This window comes from Mesoplodon bidens (assembly GCF_964165515.1).
Source record: "Mesoplodon bidens genome assembly, chromosome: 13".
Classification (NCBI taxonomy): domain Eukaryota; kingdom Metazoa; phylum Chordata; class Mammalia; order Artiodactyla; family Ziphiidae; genus Mesoplodon; species Mesoplodon bidens.
The window spans coordinates 43,546,864-43,571,931 of record NC_138169.1 but is presented as its reverse complement, the minus strand read 5'-3'; the positions used below and the strand labels follow the sequence as shown (position 1 = coordinate 43,571,931).

The window sequence follows — 25,068 nt, the reverse complement described above, 5'->3', positions numbered from 1 at the left end:
TAGATTTTCTGTATGTTTATATTTTTCTAAGGAGAGGGTTTATATTTTCATCAAATTCTCAAAAGTGGATGGAGCTTAAAAAAAAAATGTAAGGTTAGGATTCCACTAAATGAGATCATTCTAAAACAATGTCATTTCAATATTTCTTTAAGTAAAGTAACCTTTTATTACTGAGGTAGATTTCTATAATCCAAGGTAGATTTCTCTACTCCATGTTATTGTGGGAGAGGCCCTTGAACTCTGACCTTTTCATTATTTATCCTTTTATGCCTTTGAGGGAATTTAAGTGTACTCTTTAAGTTGGAGAAACCTACTACTTTTCAAGGAGAGGGAAATGAGAGATTGAACCCTTCATTTTTGAATTTTCGTATATTTTTAAGACAGGAAGTGGTGTTTCCCCCCTTTATCTACAAACATGTTTTTCAAAATCCCTTCCTTAACAGTCTATTCTGAGAGTCTTCTTTCCCCTCAAAACCATTCTAAGATAACTTGAACCTGACTTTACGATATAGGAGAGCTGAAGTCTGGGATGCTTCCCCTAATTAAATGTTAGACTGTTACTTATTAACTGTAGGATAGCACATTCCTTAGGTAAGATAAAGGTAACAATAGAAAATTGCCATTCTAGGACCATCAACTGCAGTCTCTTCTGTCTTCAGTGTTAAAGTTCATGTAAATCCTCAGTATTGTTGATAGACTGTATATCTGTACCATATTTGGGAAGAAATGTTATCAGCAAGGTACAATGTGGATTTTTAAAAAATTCTAGGTTACTTCACCGAACGAGCACTTAAGAAGAAAAGAAAGGATTGAAACTCTGTGGAAAACCAAACTATGTGGTCTTCAGAAATGAGAGATGCAGCCATCTGAAATGGTCATGAACCCCAAACAAGTCTTCCTCTCAGTGCTGATATTTGGAGTAGCAGGGCTACTCCTCTTCATGTATTTGCAAGTCTGGATTGAAGAACAACACACAGGTAACACCTCAACTTGTTTTTCCTCTTTTTAATTATAATGGTCATTTTCACTTAAATGAGCTATGGTGTTTATAGATATATAAAAAGTCACAGTATTTCCAACAACACAGAGCATTAGACATAAAATAAAACCTCCAGCTCCCCAGAGAAAAGATGGTTATACATTTCTGGGGAGCATTTGCTTGGTCCCTTGGGACCACTCTTGGAATTTTTGTTACCATGGCCAAGTGGCTCATTAGCCTTTTGGGTCAGCAAAGACTGCTTGTAGAGAATTTGTCTACTCATTTATCTGACCTTTGATGTGTCTACTAAGCATTGAGCACAAGTCTAAAGAGAGCTGAATATACAGCAAACTCTCTCTTTTAATTCCTTTTTAGTTTTTGTGTTGATACTCCAGTTGGTGTAGAAATTCTTTCATACCTTTAATATAAAGCAAGAGTTAGCAAACCTTTTCAGTAAAAAAATAGAAAATATGTTAGCCTTTGCAGGCCATGTCGTCTCTATCACAGCTATTCAACTCTGCCAACGGATCAGAGAAGCAGCCAAAGATTATTATGTAAACAAATGAATCAGGGTGTGTTCCAATAAAAGTGTTATTTACAAAAACAGCTGGTAGGCCAGCTTTGGTCCACTGGTTGCTGCCTACCCTACTTATCTTGTATACTCATCATTCAGTTCGTAATTGCTGTCCTTTGGAGGCACTCAATTACTGTTAAAATGGATTATGTTTATCATGATGCAAGGAAATGTTTTAGAGCATCATAGAAACATATACACATAGGTGTTGTGAAATTTGGTTGTTTTCCGTTAGTAGAAATAGCCTATGGCTTATGACTGTTAAGAAAAATAAAATAAAAATAGAACTATTCCTTAATTGTTTTCAACTGTGGCCCATTTTAAAATTATTCTAGATATAAAGCACTTTAGAATCTACCCTGAATGGACTTGAGGACACAGGGAGGGGGAAGGGTAAGCTGGGACGAAGTGAGAGAGTGGCATGGACATATATACACTACCAAATGTAAAATAGATAGCTAGTGGGAAGTAACTGCATAGCACAGGGAGATCATCTCGGTGCTTTGTGTCCACCTAGAGGGGTGGAATAGGGAGGGTGGGAGGGAGACGCAAGAGGGAGGAGATATGGGGATATATGTGTATGCATAGTTGATTCACTTTGTTATAAAGCAGAAACTAACACACCACTGTAAAGCAATTATACTCCAATAAAGATGTTTAAAAAAAAAAAAAAAGAATCTACCCTGAAAGATAATTCCATACTAAGTCTTAAATAATGATGATTTTAAAAGTTGTTTCCATTTTTAAATTCCTATCCTTGGTTTAGCCTCATAGACACTTTGGAATTATTTAATTTATATGGTAACTCTTGTGAAAAGAATTTGCATATAATTATTTTCTAGAGAGTATGTAACATATTGTCCAAACTTATTCTTAATTCCCATTACAGTTTATAGAAACTATAATATTTTCTGTTTTCTATATTACTGCAATATTTTATCATACTAACTGATAATATTGAATGAGACCATCTGTGATAAAATAAATAGGCTGATTCCTTTTGCAATATAATTCCTAGCATAGATCTTGTCACATAGCCTTCAGTAGGTGTTTGTTGAATGAGTGAATAGATGAAAAACTCACTGTAGACTATAGACTGGAACGCGGCAAAGAATGAAGAATCAAAGAGATCTCATTATTGGGAGGTTTGTTAACATCATAGTCTCATAATAGATTTCCCAAGAAAAGTATCACAACAAAGCTCCAATATGTAAAAGAAAATATATTCCTATATACAGACTAATGGAGAAATGTGATTTAGTCTGCCAGTAAGAAACTACATGACTTCTGAGGAAACAGCCAAGTCATATGATAACCTGACATATACAATGCAATTTACAAAATGTGTCCACAAACATCAGTAGCTACAATTGATCGAAAGCTTACTAAGTGCCAAATGTTTACATGTATTTTCTCTTACCCTGTAGACATCTCACTGGATGTGCTATTCTAAGTTTGTAGATGAGGAAACCAAGGCTCAGGTGGATGAGGAAGTTAGACAAGGCCCCACATGAGTGGGCTGAGGTACGGAGAGAAAGCTAGGATTCAAACCCAGGTTGTATGTCTCTGAAGTCCGTGCCTCTACCCTATGTATTGCTTCTATGAGGGGGAAAAGGTGGATATTATTACCCCCTAGAGCACACATGAAGCAACTGATTAAACTGAAACTTTAAGTGACTTGCCAAAAGATACAAAGCTAAGCATTTTCAAAGTATGATCCATGCCCAGGTTCTCCTATGCCTCGTGAGCCCTGAGAGAGCCTCCTAACCAAAAAAGTCAGATAAGATAAACATATATGATACATGCTGTAGCATCAGTACAGACATTTTAAAATCACTGACTTGGTAAACCTAAGCTATGTTTACAAGTTCATAAATGTATAATCTCTTCTGCAAGTTGGATTCTTTTTTTTCTAATTTTTATTTTTCTTAATTGAGTTCATAAGTTTTCCAAGTTGGGAAATTATTTTCCTCAGTGAATATGGGCTGGTAAAACATTTACCATTTATTCTCTTAATTTTTGTGATTTGCTAGAAGTACTTTCTCTGATTCTCAATATGTCCTAAATGAATTATGTAATATTTCACAATCTACTCACGACAGCGAGTATAAACGTTAGAACCAGGATTCCTTTAGATAACTATTTTACTGAAGAAACATTTTATTATTCTTCAATAAGACTTCATCTGGAGTTTTGCCTTATACTAGGCTGGTGTCCTAGGTTGTAATTCTGTAGTTTTCTAGGTAGACAGGTCCCTATGTATTTTATATGTGTTTCACATAACATCAGGCATTTTAAAAATAAATTTATTTATTTATTTATTCTTTTGGCTGTGTTGGGTCTTCATTTCTGTGCGAGGGCTTTCTCTAGTTGCGTCGAGCGGGGGCCACTCTTCGTCACGGTGCGCGGGCCTCTCACTGCCGCAGCCTCTCTTGCTGCGGAGCACAGGCTCCAGACACGCAGGCTCAGTAGCCGTGGCTCACGGGCCCAGTTGCTACGCGGCATGTGGGACCTTCCCAGACCAGGGCTCGAACCCGTGTCCCCTGCATTGGCAGGCAGATTCTCAACCACTGCGCCACCAGGGAAGCCCAACATCAGGCATTTTTAAAGGCGGTCTCTTTAAATCAGAAAATATCTGAATGTATGCTTTGATGTTAAGTTAAAAATTGGAAAATCTGAGTTTTGGACACTTTAAAACTGTCACTCACAGAACTCTGAAAGATGTTTTGGTTCCAGAGATCCTCTGTAAGTGGAGCAGATTTTAAAGCTTTGGATGGTTTGATCTCATATACATTTCAGTTGTACGTAAGAACTCTTAGGTTCTTTTCATACCTTTTTTCTTTTGAGGTTTTAAAATTCAGTAAGATACAGATTGTTTTCTATACCTCCCTAGTTTTCCTGGGCTTCTTCTTATTAAAATAAAATGCTTTAGGATTACAAAAAAAAGTCTTAAGTATGCTCCGATGTGCTAGTAAAAGATTATGAATAGACAAGACCTTTTTGGAGGCAAAGAGGAAAAATGTGTCACAGAGAAATGAAATTCTATCCAGTTATAAAACAGTTTCATATGAGCATCCATTTCAATACCATCATCAATTAAATTATGCCTTTCTCTGCTAATTTTCAGTATGTGGTTGTATTATTATGAACTTTATTTTGTATATTTCTTTTCCCTAGTTGTTAGGAGTGCAAGTTTTACATTCAGAGGAAACTTGAAAATCTCAGATCTCCTTGTTAACTCTGGACAAATCACTTAGCCTCTCTAAGCCTCGATTTTCTCATCTGTAAAATGGGGATAATAATGTTTTCCATATAGGGTTGCAGTGAGGATCAAAGGAGACAATGCCTGCAAAGCACTTAGCACGGTGCCTGGCAAGCAGTAGTGCCCAATAAATGTGAGCTGTTATTATGATCCTGGAAATGATGCAGAGCATCTGCAGACTTGCTTTTTCTGAGTTATCCCAGTTAAGACTCAGCCACAATTCAGGAAAACAACCCCAAGCTTGTGCCTTGACTGATTAAGAGGAAAAAAGAAAAAAAGAAGGCTCAGTTCCAGCTCTGGTTAAAATAGTTGGGAGACTCTAACTGGCACAGAGCCATCGTGTTTCACAATGTAGACACTGGACAGGGAGAGATGGGATTGAGTGGCAGAGAGGAGAATTCGGGCCCAGGACGCTCTCAGGTCTGTACAGGCTGCCCAAGGTCAGGGTACTCATTCATTCAACAGCGTTTATTGAAGACCTAACAATCGGAGGTGCCAACAGAGAACCAGATATAACCCCTGTTCTCAAGGAGACTATAGTCTCATGGATTGTAAGGGAGAAAATGGTCTTGAGTCCAGGCCAAGGCTTTGGTACAAAAGGACAGTCCATTGTGACAGGAAGGAAATAAGCCCTTCTTTATGAAGTAAAGTAATGAGTCAAGACCAGGAGAAAGAGCCCAATCAGTTGTCAGTAATGGGACTGCTGACCAGATAAAAGTGTTAAAAGGAGCGGCATAGGGGTGGGGGCAGGGGCAGCAGATGCAGAGGACCAGATCCAAGCAGAACAGGTACCTGTCTGGGGAAGATGCAGCAATGAGGAGGGCCATCTCAGGATAAATCACAGCACTGGCTCATTTTTTTCCCCAGCTCCTGTTGAAATTTGCAATTCGGTGCTCTTTCTCTAGGTAGACTGCTACTGCTAAACAGAACAAATACCAGAAGGTGTGGTACATAATTGTTCTGTATATGCAATAAGACAGGGTGAAGACCCTGTCACAACAGAGTTAGAATCTCAGCTTTAGAAAAAAATTTAAAGATTATCTTGTACACCACCTTTTTAAAAAATATATAAATCCAATGACATCATTCCCCTGTTTAAAACTTTTCTGTGATAGCTCATTCCCTTTAGCAAAATCTTCTCCCTGGGCCCACGAAGCTGTGGGTGGAGCCGCCTCCTGCCCCAGAGCCTCCCCTTCATTCCCTTGCCAGTGTTCCCAGCTTTACCTCGATTTTTCTACCAAACTAAGCCCTGGGCTAACTCAGCGCTCTCACAGTCTCAGAAGGTGGGATGCTCTTCCAGCTGTCACCTGTCAGGGCTTAGCTCAAATGTCACCTACTTTGATCACCCCACGATCCATCCGTCACCCTCTCCCACCATCTTATTTATTTCTATCGGAGAAATGGTCATAATTAGCAATTGCCTTGTTTAATTATCTGTTGATTTACTTATTAATTGTCTGTATCCATTAACTGTTTTGCAACCTCCACGAGGACAGAGATCTTGTCTGTTTCACTTATCGAAGTGTCCTCGTTCCACAGCATGGAACATGTATTTGATAGGTGCTCAATAGTATTGTCGGACAGGTGCATAAAGAATGCCTCTGGGGCTTCCCTGGTGGCGCAGTGGTTGAGAGTCCGCCTGCTGATGCAGGGGACACGGGTTCGTGCCCTGATCCGGGAAGATCCCACATGCCGTGGAACGGCTGGGCCCGTGAGCCATGGCCGCTGAGCCTGCGCGTCCGGAGCCTGGGCTCCACAACGGGAGAGGCCACAGCGGTGAGAGACCTATGTACCGCAAAAAAAAAAAAAAAGATGTATTCTATTATCGTATGAAACCTGTGTTAGAAATACATATATCTAATAAAATCCCCTGTCAAGTAGTGAAAAGTTATTTACACATATTTTCAAATATATAAAGTAGTGAAAATTAAACATCCCACTGAATAGCTTATTTCTTTTTTTGAGATATTCCAGAATCAAGTTTTGTCTCGGAGACACTGCTTTGGGAAAGATCCCCAGTATCCTCCTTACTTGCTGCAAGTAATAATAAATCCTTCTTTCTACTGAAAAAAAAAAAAAGTTTAGTCTTAACTATTCCAAACTAAAATTGTTGCCTGGATTTATATACATTGTAAAAATCTATCTGACAACTTCTGAACATTATTATTCAGGACCAGTATTTTTTAGTTTTTAAATTTTTTAAAAGGAAACAAATTTATTTAAACAAAAACTAAAATACAGTTCACCCATTTCTCCCACTGTTGCACCCCCCACCTCTGGCAACCACCAATCTGTTCTCTGTCTCTGTGAGCTTATTCTGTTTTTTGTTTATTGTTTTTAGATTCCATGTATAAGAGAAATAATACCGTATTTGTCTTTCTCTGTCTTACTTACTTCACTTTATATAATGCCTTCAAGGTCCATCCACATTGTCACAAATGACAAGATTTCATTTTTTTATCTCTGAATAATATTCCATTGTATATGTATACAAATCTTCTTTATCCATTCATCTGTCAGTAAATGCTTAAGTTGTTTCCATATCTTGGGTATTGTAAATAAAGCTGCAGTGAACTTACGAGTTCCTATATCTTTTTCGAGTTAGTGTTTTCATTTTCTTCAGATAAAAACCCAGAAGTAGAATTGCGAGATCATATGGTAGTTCTCTTTTTAAGGTTTGTTTTTTTTGTTTGTTTGTTTGTTTGTTTTGCGGTACGCGGGCCTCTCACTGTTGTGGCCTCTCCCATTGCGGAGCACAGGCTCTGGACGCGCAGGTTCAGTGGCCATGGCTCATGGGCCCAGCTGCTCTGCGGCATATGGGATCCTCCCGGACCGGGGCATGACCCCGTGTCCCCTGCATCGGCAGGCGGACTCTCAACCACTGCGCCACCAGGGAAGCCCTCTTTTTAAGTTTTTGAGGAACCTTCATACTGTTTTCCATAGTGGCTGCACCAATTTACATTCCCACCAACAGTGCATGAGGGTTCCCTTTTCACCACATCCTCACCAACGCTTATTTCTAGTCTTTTTGATGGTAACCATTCTAACAAGGGTGAAGTGATAGCTCATTGTGGTGTTGATTTGCATTTCTTTGATGATGAATGATGTAGAGCATCTTTTCATGTACCTTTGGCCATCTGTATGTCTTCTTTGGAAAAACATCTATTCAGATCTTCTGCCCATTTTTTAATCAGATTGTTTGGTCTTTGCTATTGAGTTGTATGAGTTCCTTATATATTTTGGATATTAGCCCCTTATCAGATATATGATTTGCAAATGTTTTCTTGCATTCAGTAGGTTGCCTTTTTCATTTTGTTGACAGTGTCCTTTGTCATGCAGAAGCTTTTTAGTTTGATGTAGTCCCACCTGTTTAGTTTTGCTTTTGTTGTTTTTGCTCTTGGAGTCAGATGCAAAAAATTATCTCCAAGATCTATATCAGGGAGCTTACAGCCTATGTTTTCTTCTAAGAGTTTTATGGTTTCAGGTGTTACGTTCAAGTCTTTAATCCATTTTGAGTTAATTTTTCTGTATGATGTAAAATAGTGGTCCAGTTTCATTTTCTTGCGTGTGGCTGTCCAGTTTCCGCAACACCATTTATTGAAGAGACTGTCTCGTCCCCATTATATATTCTTGGATCCTTTGTTGTAAATTAATATGTAGGGGTTTATTTCTGGTCTCTCTATTCTATTCTATTGATTTATGTGTCTGTTTTTAATGCCAATACCATACTGCTTTAGTCACTATAGTTTGTAATATAGCTTTGTTCCAGCTTTTTTCTTTTTTCAAGAATGCTTTGGCAGGACTAATAATGTTTTAGATATTGATAGTATTTTTACATGTTTACCTTAAGCAGAAACTTATTTGACTTGTCTTTCATACCTCTAATGACATTTTTTTTTGATTCCTACTAGTTTATTTCTGATTTACACTAAATAAGTACTGATATCTGAATTTAGTTTAGAATTCAACATTAGCATCTAAAGTCAATTGTTTAGCTATAAATTATCATACCTAGCATATGAAAGAATCACATAGCTATAATCCCACCTTTTCAAAACTCATTGTCACCAATCCAGGCTCTATAGGATAGGACTCTGATCCCAAAAATAGTTGGCCTGAGAAGTATGTTCATTTTGGTCAATGATGTGAACTTTCTGTAAGCCAGGGCTTTATTCAGATCTTCAATGCTGTTATCAATGGCAAGATTGCCAAAACAGATGGCTACTTTTAATTTTTTTCTTTTGCAAAAGTTCAATAAACATCAGTAGGCTCAGGTTATGTTTTAACCTTCTTGTGTTTGTATGAAAATGATAAGTAGTAGCTACAAGCTTCTGATTTTAGGCAAAGTAAAGCCACCTTATTGTTCTCTTGGACAGTTAATTGATTCAGGACCTCATAGACAAACTGGCCTCCATGCTTTGGTATAATATTTCTAACAAGATTCCATCTTGCTTTTTTCCAAACTAAATATATTTTGTGGCCTATAAATAAGTTTTGCTTTTAGACTGGTTTGGCATAATTCTTTTCTCTTGAGCCTCTCTGATGAGAAAGTGTGTTCTTTTCCTCTGAAATCAGGCTGTTTTTCCTGATTTTGATGTTGCTGTATTGAAATTCTATTTTCCCCCAGGGGATCTTTGTATACCTGACCTGGAGCAAAGGCACTTATAACATGGAAGGACTTTATGCTTGCTGTCAATCATATCCTCAGGAAAATAAAATTGCTTTTCTTTTAAAAGTCACTTGTTTGAGTTGCTTCCTCTGGTTTTGATGAAGGTTGCAACCATTTTTTAATCAAATAAACACCTACTCCCTCTGTCTACCTCTGGACACCGCCATCTCCCATCTTCCTTTTACATGATTTTTCCTATCTCAGTTGACTTAGCTGTTCTCTCCTCCTGGAACATGTTTTCCTTCACTGTTTCCATTGCTGGCTTTTCCTTATCCTTCAGGGTATAGCTTAAATATCACCTTCTCTCAACTTCTTATGTAAAGTTGATATCCTCTGATGGTTTATGTCCCAGTACCTTTTATTTATTACTTCTTAAAATTTATTTCATGGCACTTATTCTATCTGTAATCATTCTTTTCATTTATTTATATATGCTCTACCTCTCACAATGCAAGTTCCCAAGGACAGGGAACTTGTATGTTGGTCACCAGTGTCCATTCAGACACCCATCACCCACTTTCAGATCCTGATGTCAATTCTCACTTCATTATGTACTCCCAGTGCCCTCCAAATTCCATGTGTGTTCTTATCCACTCAGCTACTTATAACTTGTCCCTCCCAGTGGACTCTGTTTTAACTCTCTACCCTGCCTTCTAAGTCTCCTGTCTTCCTGGGAGCTGCCCCCTGCATATGCCCCACACCCCAGAAGCCATACTACTAGAAATGAAGGAGTAATGGTCAAAGTTGCTTAAAATCTTCTGAATTTGAATAACGTTCAGTGGCCAAGCTTTGCTACAGAGTTGATCCAATCAATGTAGATTTTTTAAAAAATCTAGTAATCAATTGAATGCATTTGTTCTCCAAATATGTTCTGAGTACAGGTAAAGAATAGTGCTGTTGCTTCAGCCCAGCACTCACCCTTCTTCTGGGTGCCACCTCTGCCTCTGTTTCTTTTGTTCCTCCTCTCCCACACCATCTACAGAGGGTAGCAGAAACTGCCACTTGACAATGGGACCCTTCGTTTGGTCCATTGGCACCTGGCCAATGCTGGGCCCATCATCCATAGGACACCACACATCACTGGTCACCATGAATTACTAGTCTAGGGAATGGGTGGCTGATTCAAGCTTAGCTGATGATTCCCTTTCTTGAAATTCTGGGAGAATGGCTCTGAGTGCCTGGACGATAAGATGCAAAACTCAGAAGCTCAAGTGGCTGTTTCCTACCACGTGGGCCAGAGCAGCTGAGGAGATCAGGCTGGAGAGAGAGCAGAAGGGCAGTTGGGAGGAGAGGAGCCGAGCTGAGGGGAGAGCCTCAGAGAGCGTTTGGGTTCCTGTATCAGCTTCTCCCAAGATTCAGGACTGTTCCTGCCTGGGGTATTTAAGGTGGCTTGTAGGGGTGGAAAAATTTCCCCTCTGCCTTTCTTGTTTCTTTGGCTGTTCCAATAAATTGACATGAGATGGATTAATAGGAGAAAAATGAAGGTAATTTCATAAAAATATGAGACTCTAAAAGAAGTGGCCAAAGCAGGAAGCTTTTACACCTTTTAGACAAGTAACAATACATTTAGAATTGACATGAATTGACATGAATTGAACATGAAGAATTGACATGACAGAAGTCTTTGGGGTTGGGGTAGTAGACTGGTAAAGAAGTAACAAGGTTTGTTTATACAGCCTTCTCTGCACTGAATTCCCTGCCTCTGGTGATAAGGATGCCTTCTGCCCTCCTGGGACAGGGAAGGTACCTTTCACAGGGGAGATTTATTTCCTGCTTCAGGGGGACAAAGGAGGGTCAGAAGGTCCTTCTTGTACCAGCTGTTTCTCAAGTACCTTTAATTCAAAATAATCAACATGCCAAAGTGACATATTTTGGGGTGACATATTCTGAACCCCTACAGGCTCAACTTGGGCTTCTGTCACCTGCAGCCCAAAGAGTCCTAATAAATCCACACCAGCTCTCATACCTTCCTTCCCACCCTCTGTAAGCAGCCATCTTTCTCAAAGTGGGGTTACTGGAGCTTAGAGGGGCCTCATAAAGAGCCCCATTAGCTTTATTCATCTCTTAGGGTAGGGTAAGGGGCAAAGGGCACAGACCAATCCTTCTTCACTGGTTTATCTTACACCGTGGACCACAGGGTGCTGCCTTGCTCACTGCTGTGCCCCTAGCACGGTGCCTGGCAAGCAGTAGACACTCACTAGATCTTTGCTGAATGAGTCAATCCACATGAAAAACTAGACTCAACTAAGCTAAAGAAGGCACATGAGGCTGGTGCTCAACGCTGGGTTTTCCAGAGGTTACAGTGTTTGGTTTGCAGGGCATTTTCTCCAAGGATATCCTGAAATGTCTTCCTTGAGGTTAGGGATGTGTTACCTGGAGAGGCTTATTTTTTCCTTTTGCTGTGTTTTGTTTCTAATAAAGGCTGGATCATCCTTTAACAGACATGTTGTTAGGAAAAGTCAAAAATTGAGGGAGGAGTTGTATAGGATGTCTTTTTAAGGTCCCTTATAATGTTAAATTCCCTGTGACTATCATTTTGTGTCTGAAAGAGGTATTAACAAATAAACTTGGGCTCAGAAGTGCTCCCTTTTGGAGGTGGTATTCTGTATTGGAAAGCACTGGACTCTAGTTTCTAGCCTGTTTTGTGTCCTTGAGCAAGTTGATTAATCTCTCCAGATTCTGGTATCTTTTCTCCTCTGATCAACCTCCATACCTTCTTCCTTGTTCTCCTCAGGTAACCACCATCCTAAATTTGATCTTTATCACCACATTCCTGTGCATGTCTCTATAATTTTTTAACACTTATGTATATTCCTTTTTCATATCTTTAGCCTTACATAAAAGGTGTCTATCTGTATATACCCTTTTGCAAACTTACTTTTTCACTTAACATTAGGTTTTTGAGATTTATTTATATTGCTATATATAGCTTGATTTCATTCACCTAAGTGCCGTGTAATGTTTCATTATGTGAATCTGCTGCAATTCATTTGTCCATTCTTCAATTGATGTACATTAAAGGTGCCTCTAATTTTTTGCTATCACTCACAATCCTGTTGAGAACATTCCTGTTCTCAACAATAACAATACCATTGTTCACATATTTGAGAATTTCTATAAGGTCAAATTTCATGTTTTCCAAAATAACATCATCTTCAAGATTCTATGATTTTATATTATATCTTCTCTTCTGCTTTCACACATCAAAATTAGGACTTCTTAAAACACTACAAATGTTTAATGATAATCCTTATAAAATGCATACAGAAATATTTATTTGGACACACGTTTCCATTCAGAATTATGAATGGAAGGATACAAATATGAGGCACAGAACCGGCACTCACAGTGCTGCCTGCTTTATTGGCAGGCATTGCCATTGGGGTGGTTAACAGTTCATTAAGAATCAATGAAAATAACTACCGGTCATTAGTGTGGACTTGGAGTATGAGTGCAAAGATCTCACTCACTAAATAATTCATGGTGACAGGTAAGTTATAGCTCCTGTTAGGGAGTGTTGGTTCAGAATGTAATACCACCTAGTCCAAACTCTCTGATTTTCCTCATAAAAATAAACTTCAAATACCAAAGCATCATTTAGTCCCAGCCTCCTTCTTTTACAGAGAAGCAACCAAAAGGCTTAAATTTGCATAGCCAGGAAGTAACAAAACTGGCACTAAAACATGATTCCTGATAACTGCCTATTTCCCCCTGCAATACTCTTCTCCTGCCCCTTGAGGTACAAGAGGATTCAAGACACTTTGCATTTTTGGTTTGTTTCCTAAAGTGGTTTGAACATAGCCATTCTCAAACCCGGTCTAGAAGTCTAGCAACCAGATGCATCACCAGAGGCAAGGATATAGTTTCTGTTCTCCAGTTGAAAAATCCGCACAAAGGAGAGCTTACTGTTGTAACAGCCCCAGACTTCAAAAGAAAGTTCAACAGTACAGAGCCAGTGTCTTTGGGAACATACCTTTCAAGAAGAAATCAAGCAACTAAGAGGGTTGGTGGGAAATTTCATGGTATCCAGGTCATTACAGATTAAAGGGGAGTAAAATATGAAAAGAAAACATGGATTGTTTTCAAATAAAAGAAGAACCTTATTTTTCACTAAGTGTTCTCTCTGTTATGTTTCCCTGAGTCACAGATTGCCAAAAGTTATATTGAGTTTTATGTAGAGGATTGAAAGTAAATGTTTTTGTGCTAATCCAACAGACAGAATTCACCACTAGTCCCCCCTTACTATTCTCAGGCTTTTATCTCCATCTCCCGTGGTGTGACTCAGCCTGGGTTGTAAACATTGGCTTTCATGCCTGTCTCCTCAGCTGGCAACCCACTGAGGGTCAGGACCACCTTGCCTGGGACACAGGAGAACCCCCAGTAAAGAGCTCGATGGGAAGAAATGGGAAAGAGATTCTGGAGACAGAGAGCAGTTCATCATTTCTGCAGGGCTCACAATGTATCAGCCAATCTTCAGTGTGGTCACAACCTTCTAGGTGTGTTTGTGAGCTTGGTAGCTCTAGATACTCCATTGGGCCTCTTGTGAAGAATTAAACAACTGTTGTCTAACTTTTGTTACACAGTCACACTGGTATATATGTATAACCCAGAAATGGTTTAATTAATGATTATCATATTAATGGAGCTGTATCTTCCCAATAGTTAGAGTGACTATAGGCACTGGCCAGTCTCCCCCACTTTCCTAGGCTCAAGGTGTTGGGAAAAAACTGTACTCTTCTTGGGGTTGTTTAATCAATTTGGAATATTCTTGTGGGGATGTTTTGTTCAAGTCAGGAAGCCTCATAAACTAACTGTTTAACAAAATATTACATTTTATGATGTCATCCCTTCAAGATCAGCCTGGCTGTCTGTTTTTATATCTGGCAACTGTAGACTGTGATAGAAAATTCCAGGAGACAGATTGGTAGAGGATAAACTGACGGCTCTTCATGTTGCCTGGCAATCCCATGTTCCCTAGTGAGCTGTTTCTCTCCTGTTTTCCAGAGAAGCAGTTTCTGACATGTTACTTTCTCCTCAGCACTCCGGGCACATGTGCTCCCCCCGTGTCTCTCTGCAGATCCCCTCTCCTCCTACTTCACAGAAAAGAGATGAACATCAGAGAAAACTCTCGGAACTTCCTTCTAACAACATACAGGCTGATCAACTTCCACCCCGTCTCCGGCTCTCCTCTCAGCTTCTTCCACCTCCCCCTCTCCTCCCATTCATATTCTGTCTCCCGAGGGGTCTACTTCCTCAGTGATCTTGCCCATCTTCCATTTCTTCTCTTCTCCTATATTTTCATCTTTTCTCTATCACTTCCTTGTATCTGTATCTATGCATGATCTATACGTGTATCTATACATGATCCTCACAGACCTCACTGATCTAAAAATAACCTAACTCACATATCCAGTTCTTTCAACCACATTTTTCCTCCTCCCCCAATTTATCCCTTTCCTCCCCTTTCTCTTCTTAAAAGACTTTTGTGTAATCACTGTCTCCACTTTGTTATTCTCTACTCACCCTGCCCTTACATCCTGCCGTCTGCCGCCGTCAACCACTAGTCCTGTTCCCCCCAGCATCCTGCCTGCCCTCAAATCTAGCACGTCCTTCCCAGCCCCCATCTTAGATCGGTGCAGTTTTAGATACTAGTGGCCCTTCAATGCCACCTTCCCTTGGTGTCCCTGACGACAGACTCTTCCACTTTTCCTACCCTTCTCTGGCTGTATTCTCAGTTCCTTCTTCAGACTACTGTGTTTCTTTTTCCATCCCTTAGATGTTGGTGTTCTTCCGAGTTCTACCCTTGGGTTTCTTTTCTTCTCATCTTCATGCTCTCCCAGTGTAATGCCATCCATAGAGCCCTGATGCCTCACACCATCTGCTTCCAGGGCATCTGTAGTTGAATGCCCCCACAGATCCCTTCAACTCAGGAAGTACAAAGCTAACCTCATCGTTTTTCTCCAAAGTCTGTCCCGTTTCCCGTTTCACTGTTGAGGCAATGGCCCCACCTAAAGACCTTGTTGCCATCTGTGATGTCTCCATTTTCCTTTTCCCTCCTGCATAAATCTCTTCTTGGCCTCCAGTGGCTCTTGGGAGAAACCTAAACTCCATAATTTGACTGTCAAGTCCCTTCATTATAAGACCTCTACTTAACTCTCCAGGCTCGTTTCTGTCCACATTGGTCATGTTGCACTTACCCTTCAGCTGTGCTAAATTTCTCCTGGTTCCTTGAACCAGTCATCGGGCCTCTCAACCCTAGGCCTCTGCAGGTGCCTCTAGAAGCATTTCCTGTGTTGCCCGCCCCCCCCCCATCGTGTGCTCCCTGTACTCCCTATGAAAGCACTGATGATGGTGAATTTGGAGTGTTTGTTAAAATCACACCCATCACCTTCAACCCACCAGGTCACCAGATTTGTGAGGGTGGCACTAAGCAGGCCATTTCACGGTCGTGTCCCCTGCACCTGGCACATGCTTCCCTTGGCCATGACAGGTAGGATTTTGCCATATTTTTTGCAAATACTGAGTTAGAAGTCTTTGGAAAAAATACAGGTATATGCCTCCTTGCTTAGGTACATACATGTCAGCCTCCCAGCTTGCATAACCATGAAAATGATGTTTTCTCTCTCTGTGAGAATCCATCATCTGACTGCATGGAAAGAACAGTGTTCTCTATCATGGAGACATACTTTTGTAAAACTTCTTTTTTATCATGCAGTATTTTAGTGATAATCTAGTTAACTTTTAGTGTATTATAATTTTTTGGTTTTTCTCAATGATAAAAAAATTTACTTTATAGGTTAGTTATTAAATTTCTATCCTTTTACTCAGAACTCTTACTTCTGTTATTTTCTCAATCTTACCCTTCTGAAATTTCTTTGTTTTCCAGAACATTTTAAACTCACTTGCGGGGGACTTCCCTGGTGGTCCAGTGGTTAAGACTTCACCTTCCAATGCAGGGGGTGTGGGTTTGATCCCTGGTTGGGGAGCTAAGATCCCACATGCCTTGCGGCCAAAAAACCAAAACATAAAACAGAAACAATATTGTAAGAAATTCAATAAAGACTTTAAAAATGGTCCACATCAAATAAATAAATAAATAAATAAACTCACTTGGGTAGTCCATATGTGTGTGACCCTCAGTGCAAAATTATTGTCCAGTGTTAGTGTGATTTTTTAAAAGCCAATAAAGAAGAATGCAGGGGCAGAGTTGACACCAGTGACATTGACAGCCATCATCTTGGGAAGTTTCCCATTTGTTTGGACCCATCTCAGAGAAAAAACAAAATACATCCTGCCCAGATGCCATTTTCTTCTTTGCAGATGACATCTAACTGTTATGTGGGTGGCAGCTGGCTACATATTTAGTAAAGATTCTTGATGGAGAGAGAATTTTCCTCATTAATTTTTTTTAAACAGAGAAGGCCAGAAATTGACATCAAAAATGGTTCAGATCTAATCAGAGTAGAAACAATAACAGAGGTGAAATGTCCAGCTTTCCGTGCTGTGGCCGAGCACTGAACACAGTACTTGTGGAAATGGCTTACCATACTCTTAATAAAAACATCACAGTGATAAATGTAGAATTCCAGAATGCTTACCATGTGCTGTATGGGTAAGGTGACAATAGTTGTTTGCAAATGAAAAGCAATTAGACCTGAATATTTATCTACTTCATGGTCCTAGGAACAGCTTTCAAATTACTTTTATAACCAATTTATTACGAATTATTAGCTCATATAAACTAGGCTCACACAATTTTGCATTTCTTGTAATATGAAATACTGCTTTAAGATATGAATGATTTTTATCATAAGGTAGTCTCCATGGTTTCTACATGACCCATCACAAAATAATTAGGTAAGAAAGGTATATTTATTAATATTAAGAAACTCTACTTTTAAACTTTCAAAATTCAGTTTTAAGATTCTCTTCAGATGCATAAAGCCAAAGGATATCTAGTAGAAGGAGAAAAGAAGAGGGGTAGCCAGCTCTCACACACTCAAGAAACCAATGGAGGTTTTATTAAGCCTTCTTTTAAGTTTGCTCAGGAGAGAGATAAATCCATAAAGCAGTCAGGCCGCTTATGATCATGTTGCCAGAAATACACTATAAACAATGGAATTGCCATCGAAATTTGGACTCAGAATTTTATGATTGACATTAAGGGTCAGTGCCTGCATTTTAGATCCATTCCCAGAAGCAATTTAATAATCAGCAGAAATCAGAAGTCCATTCACTGAACCACTGGCAGAAAATTAGGTAGAGATTCCCAGTCTCCTTTGAATCAAAGGTATGTCCAATAACCCAAAGCTAGGGAAAAAGACATAACTGCAACCTGAAATCCCATATCCAAAAAGTGAGATGCTCTGTTTTTGGTAGTGCTGTGAAGAGTTATGAGCACTAGATGGGGAAAATCACAAAATGCCCTTAAATGGAAAACTGGTAGAATGGAAAAAAATTAATAGGTTTTAATTCTGTTTCTCATTCTTCTGAAATATTTTTTACATCAACTAGATTGAGCTTGTAATGGCAGGTGTCCCTTTGAAAAACTCTGAACAAATTCAAATTCTACTAAGGCAATACCCAGTGAAATTTAAATAGCATACGTCTCGTTTATTTCACAGGAACAGGTAGGCAGCTTTTCTTCCTCTGTGTCTCCTACATTTAAATTGCATGCTCTCTGTTTACAATTGGCAAGAGTCAGGGGTTATCCTCGATTTCTGCCAAGATGCCAAGTAACTTGGCTGATGTTGGATTCCAGAAGGCAAAGAGCCTTCTTCCCCGAAGCAATTTCTGATTAAGAAGAAAATGAGATCTCAGGTGTAGTTTTAGCATCTGGAATTCTTAAATATTCATTTATTCAGTTTTGACTTTGGGATTTGGGTTGTTACATTTTTGGTGTGTCCAGTGAATAGCACTACTACGTGAATCATTATATCAACTTCAAACAATTGTGTTGCTGTTCCTTCCAGAAGGCTCCCTTGTAAGGTTCATATAACTTCATAAGGGCATCCGTCTGTGTCTGTATTCTCTGAATATTCATGAAAGTCATTGAAGGCCAAGGACCGCAAGGAGGAGGGAGGGTTACTGAGGGAGGGGGTTTGTGCAAACATGACAGGATAAGATTTCAGCTTCCTGGTCCAGTGTGAAATGCACAGACCGAAGGTTTCCTGGGGGTGTTGGTGATGATTTGCAAAGAATAGCCTTGTTGCAAGGCTTTGGCTATCTTGTCAGATCCCAGCAGACCACATGCTTGATGTCAGTGCATAAAAATGGCCTCTTCTCTTGCCACAATATTTATGTATGCTTTGGAGCAAGCTGCTCCCCAGCAATTCTGAGAACTAATAGAGTGTCCTGGAGAAATGAGTAAATCTTCCCTTGTTTTTGACATTTCTCCCCATTACCTCGTTGCCCTCCCCAGACTTCTCACCTCTTTCGTTCTGATTCTGTAGGATTTAACTAAACCGAGGACGTGATACTCTATCTTTATGGCACGAAGGACTATCTTTTTTTACAAATGTAAATTTCTATTAAAAAAAACCCACATAATTCCAAAAGATTCATTAAGATGCCACTGAATACTATGGCCTTTTACCAGGTGACTGTGCATTAGGGAAAAGGAAATTATCAGTCTTTTCGGGAATTACTGGACACTGGCCCTGAATTGACACTAATTTCAGGAGACCCAAAACATCACTGTCAGACTAGGGACTTATGGAGGTGGTGATCATTGGTTTTTTTAGCTCAGATGCATCTCACAGTGCGTGGGTCATCCCCAAACCCATCCTGTGGTCATTTCCCAAATTCTAGGAGGCATAGGTGGAAGAGACATACTCAGTACCTGGCAGAATTACGTTAGAGATCCTGAGAAATATGTCTAGTGGAAGAACACTATCTGATCTGTGTGTTATTTCCTAATAGATGTATATTTTAGGGAAGGAAATAATCACTGATTAGCACCGAGGGAACTCCCCCTGAGTAGCTGTGTGGCCTTGACTGAGGCCCTCAGCCCACCCAAATATGTCTCCTAACCTAAAACACAAAGAAGTGATAATAGTCGTTTTCAGCTCTAAAATGCTGATATTTTTATTTGCTTACAACTCACTTCTTCCAGCATTTTTTCCTTGAGTAGTCACACTGGAGATGTATTGGGTTCATATCTATTTCTTTTGTATTATGACCAAATAAAGATAGCTTGGCACTCCTGCACATTTTTAGTGATAGATCGTGCCATAAACGCTGATGTTTTCCTACATTCTTTTGCTTCCACGTGCGTCAAATTTGCCTTTTTCCTCTTCACTCTTGCAGCCCCACCTCCTCATTTTGGAGTTCTGGCTAGTTTGACATGAAAAATGTGCATTAGAAAGCCTAATGGATAATTACATCAAGGAGGGAGGGAATGATCTAAATTTCAAAATCAGAATAATTACCTAAGTGTTAACTGTAACTAGCATAATATAATTACTTTTTTTCTTCAACTTTTTTTTATTGTTCTGCATATACAAGGATGATTTTTCATTAACTTTTAATGCTGTTTGTAACTCCATTCCAGTGCATTCGATGCAGCTTTGAATAGAAGAGTTCTACTCACAATAGAACACAATGTCGCTAAGCTTTACCATAAGACACAGACTGCTACGGACGCTGTAGAAACAGCATTTTTATTAAGGTTGTTTTGTTTAAGGGAAGGGACAAGCCCACTCATATCTGGGATCATATCTCAGCAGTAGCAAACTTTTTGAGCAGTGCAGGGTAGTAGATACAGTTTTAAACTTTTAAATTTATCTGAATCACTCATTTTAAGTATGTTTGCTCTTCAGTAATTGTAAAACCTGGCAAGCTTGAAAAGTGACAATCCTGCCTTCATCTCCTATCTATGCTTCTGCTCTTACTTCTCTGGGTTGTTAGCTGGAGATAACCTTAGCTTTTCTCATCAAACACAACTTCACAGGACTTTGGAATAAGCCCTATTGACTACAAATATGGCAGAAAAACACCCAAAGGTATTATGCAGAACGCTGGGTTTTAAGTGACAGAAATCCATCTCCATGTAGGTTAAATCAATAGATAAATAGGTAGATATATTCCACAGGAGACTTCCTTAGTCTCTGCCCAGGCCCTGGGAAGTCCACAGTGGTGTCAGAACTATAGCAGGATCCAGAGTTCCAGAAGTTTCATCATGAGGACTCCCTCCATCTCTGGCTTCCTCTCTTGGCTTTGCTTTCTTCTGGACAGTGGCTTCCTCAGCGGGTGCCTGCATTTGATGGCAAAGATGCCCATGGGAAATTCCAGACTTTTATCATCTTTATTGGTAGCAGTTACAAAGAAGAGACCCCTTCCTCCCCTGGTGCTTATGTCAGTTACTGAAAATGGACCCTGATCCATCCTGCAGGGGTCTTCTGCTACAGTTACTGTCCTCGTGGAAATAAATATTCTGACCAGCTAACCTGACCTTCCCCTGTCTCACAGAACGTATGGCCTAGCAATTGACAGCTTTGTGCCAATCAAGGAGGTGGGGTGGTGGAGGTAATACTGCAGAAGAAGGCATGAGGACAGGTTTTTAAACTGTAGCTGATATTCATGCTACCACATTCAACTCTGCAGCGGTGGAGTTACCCAGCTCCTAAAGGGGCTCACAAAGTGACCTCTAGAGATGACTCAGTGGAAGTCCTCCTGTCTATGGGACAATCCGGAGTTGTGAAAGTCCATAGAACTGGCATTTCCTTCAGTGATTGTCTTTCTTATCCAAATATGTTACATGAAGTCAGGATTCTCTACCTCTTTTTATACTCACAACAACCCCATAAGATAGGTACCATTATGATTCTCAGTTTGCAGTTGAGGAAACAGTCACAGAGAGGGTAGGTAACACACAGCTAGTAGTGTAACAGGGTTGCTCAATCCTTTTTTAAATTATAATCACCTGAGAAGCTTTTTTAAAATGTGGATTACCTGGGTCTCACCCTAGGACATCCCAATTCAGTAGTTCTGGAATTGGGTGGTGAGCCTTACAGTTTATAATGGCCAAAGTGATTCTGGTGAGTGACCAGGCTCAAGAGCCACTGATCCTGAGAGCAAGAAGGAAGCAGAATGGCAAAGGGCTGGAGGATTTTAGTTATGAGATAAGCAGTAGTAAAGAACACAGGAAAAATAAATAATGTATTTGAAATCATTTGTGGCAACCTGGTCGTGAAACTCTGGTCCTGTTATATCAGGAAAAGAGCATCTGGGAGGAGGCTGAGTGATAGTGACTCTAATCTCTCCTTCAGCCACTGCTTTCTCTACTCATTTCCAGAATTTACTCTTAATATAGGCATCTGTTTCCTCTATATCTGTTTCAGCTCTAGTGGAAAAACGTGTTTTTTCTTTGGCTAACAAACGTTCTTACTAGTGTGAAATGAACAACTTAAAACCTCACAGTGATTCTAGAGGCTGTTTCTTCCATTTGGAGTAGTCCTGCCCATCTCCTCCCTTCAATACCACTTACACTTCAGTTCTCAGGTTTAATATCACCACCTCCATGAGGCCTTCCCTGATCTACCCATCTCTGCTAGGTTCCCTGGACACACTGTCTATCAGCACCTTGTACCTTTCCTCCAGAGCAGTTACCATAATTGGCAATTGTTAATTTACTAGTGCGACTGTTTGATAGTCTGGTACTCATCGCCCCCCCTAAACTATAAATGAGTGACGGCATTTGATTTTTTACTGCTGTATTCTCAGCATGCTGTACTGTGCCTGATGACACATACTAAATATTTGATAATTCTCTGTTGAATGAGAATAAGGATAGTCTCCTTTAAAAAGCCAGTGATGCCTGGAATAAGTCCTTAAGGAGACATTCCCCCAAGTGGAATTTCTCAAAAGAGAAAGAAGTAGAGAAAGGCTAGGAGAAACTAAGAAAACGCTTTGAGAGCAAGTAGCAAAAAACTGATAAGGAGGCAATTATCACCTGCAATCTAAGTACAGACTTAAGCAAACAGAGCCTTAAGCTGTGCAAATAGCTGGGGAGCCACAGGAAAAGGACCACTAATCAGGCCATTAGCTAGAGAAACAAGAGCTAAGTACAGGGAAGAGGATATAATGTTCTTGGAAGTATTTTGTTGTTGTTTCTTTTTTCACAAAATGTTACAACTGAAAAAGACTTTTAATAACACCTACCCAGCAGTCCCCAAGCTGGGGTCGCCATATTCCAGAATCTTAGATTACTGGGAGCTCTTAAACTATATTCAAAGTTTCTGACAGTCCAGTGAATGGCATATCTTTCTCTATAATGTGGCTGAATGACTTAACAGAAAGCAAAAGTCCTTTCATTTGCTCCCAGGCTTATCACCTCCATGAAGTTATGGGTGTACCTTGTTAATTAAAACAAGAAGGTAGATGTAGTTGGTTGGGTGGGTCAGTCATTTAGAAATACTGGGTCCAAGAGGAGATATAATAGAGTCTGATGACTTTATCCAAAGGCAACTCTCATCAGCCCCATACCCAGAGTCTATGATCTTTTCAAGAACTCATGAAAATGTTTGAGTGATTGACAGACATAGTTTTTGGTTCCCAAATTAAAAAATAAAATGAAAGGAAACTGCTAAATCAAAATCAATGCACATTCACCTAAATGCACATAAAACATAACTCTTAATCAACTTCATTAATTATCTAACAAGTCATTAACATTTTCATTAAGCTTGAAAAGTATATAATGGTTAGCCAGGAGATTTTGATGTGGGTGGGGGGATGGTGGGGGAAGGAGAGGTCAAGAGGAACAGTGACCATTCTGACAAGACTGAGGGCTCTTTGGGAAGAACTAAGGGCCTCTTCCATGGTTAAGTGAAAGGAGTCCAGTGGTGGAGGTGGTCCAAGGCAGTGGTGACTGGGGACAGCAGTGCATAGGTGAACAGGGGCTCTAGCGTACATTGTGAGCTGCTTTCTCCACAGTCAACTTTAGATCTACAGGTGTTGCTATTATTTTGTTTTCTGTTTATTAAATCTCTTCCTAAGGTATTTTGCTAGTACTCTTACTTGGAAAGAGTTTTTGAGTCTGGCCTTGAAGTCAGACAGCCCAGGTTCAGATTCCCCACTCTGTCTGCAGATTTCAAATTCCCTGATGTTGAGCTCTCCCAGCCTCTGTTTTCTCATCCATCAAATGGATTATTAATACTTGCTTCCAAGGCTGGTGTAATCATATTAAGTAATGTAGGAGCACTTAGCATAAGGCCTGACATAGAGTAGATAAAATTTTTCCTATCCTAAATATCCAAGTAATTTTAAAATAGCATGCATTTTACACATATTACTTGAGTATGTTCCTCATCCTTTGGTCATTTAAGAAAAGAGTCTTCAAAACTGGGTATGAAAGTGGAAAGTGAAGTCTGGTATCCACATTTAAAACTGGAAAAGGTATCTATTTACAGATGATATGATATTAAATATGGAAAGCCACAAAAAAATTAAGTGAGTTTGGCAAGGTTGAAGGATACAATCATATACAAAAATAATTTGTATTTCCATACGTGCAGTGAACAATCCGAAGTGAAATTAAGAATCCCACTTACAGTAGCATGTGGTGACCTAAATGGGAAGGAAATCCAAAACAGAGTGGATATATGTATACGTACAATTCACTTTGCTGTACAACAGCAACTAACACAACATTGTAAAGCAACTATACTCCAATAAAAATTAATAAAAAGAGGAAAAAAGAATAGAATAAATAATTAGGGATAAATTTTGCATTTTTTCTGTTACAACAGAAGAAATGCAAAATTTATGCTCTAACTACAAACCAGTATTTAAAGAACTAATGACTTCAGGAACACAGTCTTCTTCCACGAAAGATATTGGAGAGGGCATAGTAGTAGACTCCTAAATCCACTCTACCCCAGGTGAGTGGTGGAAATCAGACTTGAACTTGAATCAGAATCACTGAGGTGTTTGTTAAAGCACAGATTGCCGGGTCCCACCCCCCAGAGTTTCAGATCCTGTATGTTTCCGGTGGGGCTTGAGAACTGGCATTTCTAACAAATCCCCAGATGATGCTGATGCTACTGGCCTGTAACCACACTTTGAGAACCACTGGTCTATGGTCGCCATTGTCCTGGTTGTTCATGGGTGATGGAATGGGCATCTGCTCTAAATTTAGCCCTGGAAACCTGAAGGGATGTGTGCTGCAAGACATGACATACCTCACTGGAGAATGAACAGTGCCTCCCCACCATCCTTTTCCCCAGAGACATTCTGTTTCTAGATATGCAGCCTAGAAACAGCAGAGGCCATCCTGTGACCATCTGTGACCATGAGGGCACACACCTCATCAGGACACCAAGGCTGAGATGGCTAAAGCAGGGAACTGGAAGAAATTTGGGTCTGTGATGACATATGGCCCAGATGGTACTTGGCCTGGGGCCTGAGCTTCCAGTTATGTGAGAAAATAAATATCTTCATTGTTTTAGCCAGTTTGAGTTGGACATTTCTGCTCATTATAGCCCCAAATATCCTAATTAATATAGAAATGCCAGAGGTCATGAAACCTATAAAGGGAACAGAAAGATTTTAGGTAGAAAAAAACCCCATCACCTGCAAACAAG

General features: G+C 39.8%; 1 protein-coding gene and 1 long non-coding RNA gene across 2 annotated transcripts in view; both read left to right on the top strand.

Moving 5' to 3' along the window:
* Positions 1-25,068, top strand: part of LOC308627332 — a 336,433-nt gene that overhangs the window by 4,558 nt on the left and 306,807 nt on the right. The window lies entirely within an intron of this gene.
* Positions 1-25,068, top strand: part of CHST9 (carbohydrate sulfotransferase 9) — a 243,896-nt gene that overhangs the window by 43,619 nt on the left and 175,209 nt on the right. The window contains exon 2 of the mRNA XM_081253337.1: positions 770-977. Within this exon, the coding sequence (XP_081109463.1) occupies positions 857-977 (121 nt within the window). The 5' untranslated portion in view covers positions 770-856. The remainder of the gene's footprint in view (positions 1-769; positions 978-25,068) is intronic.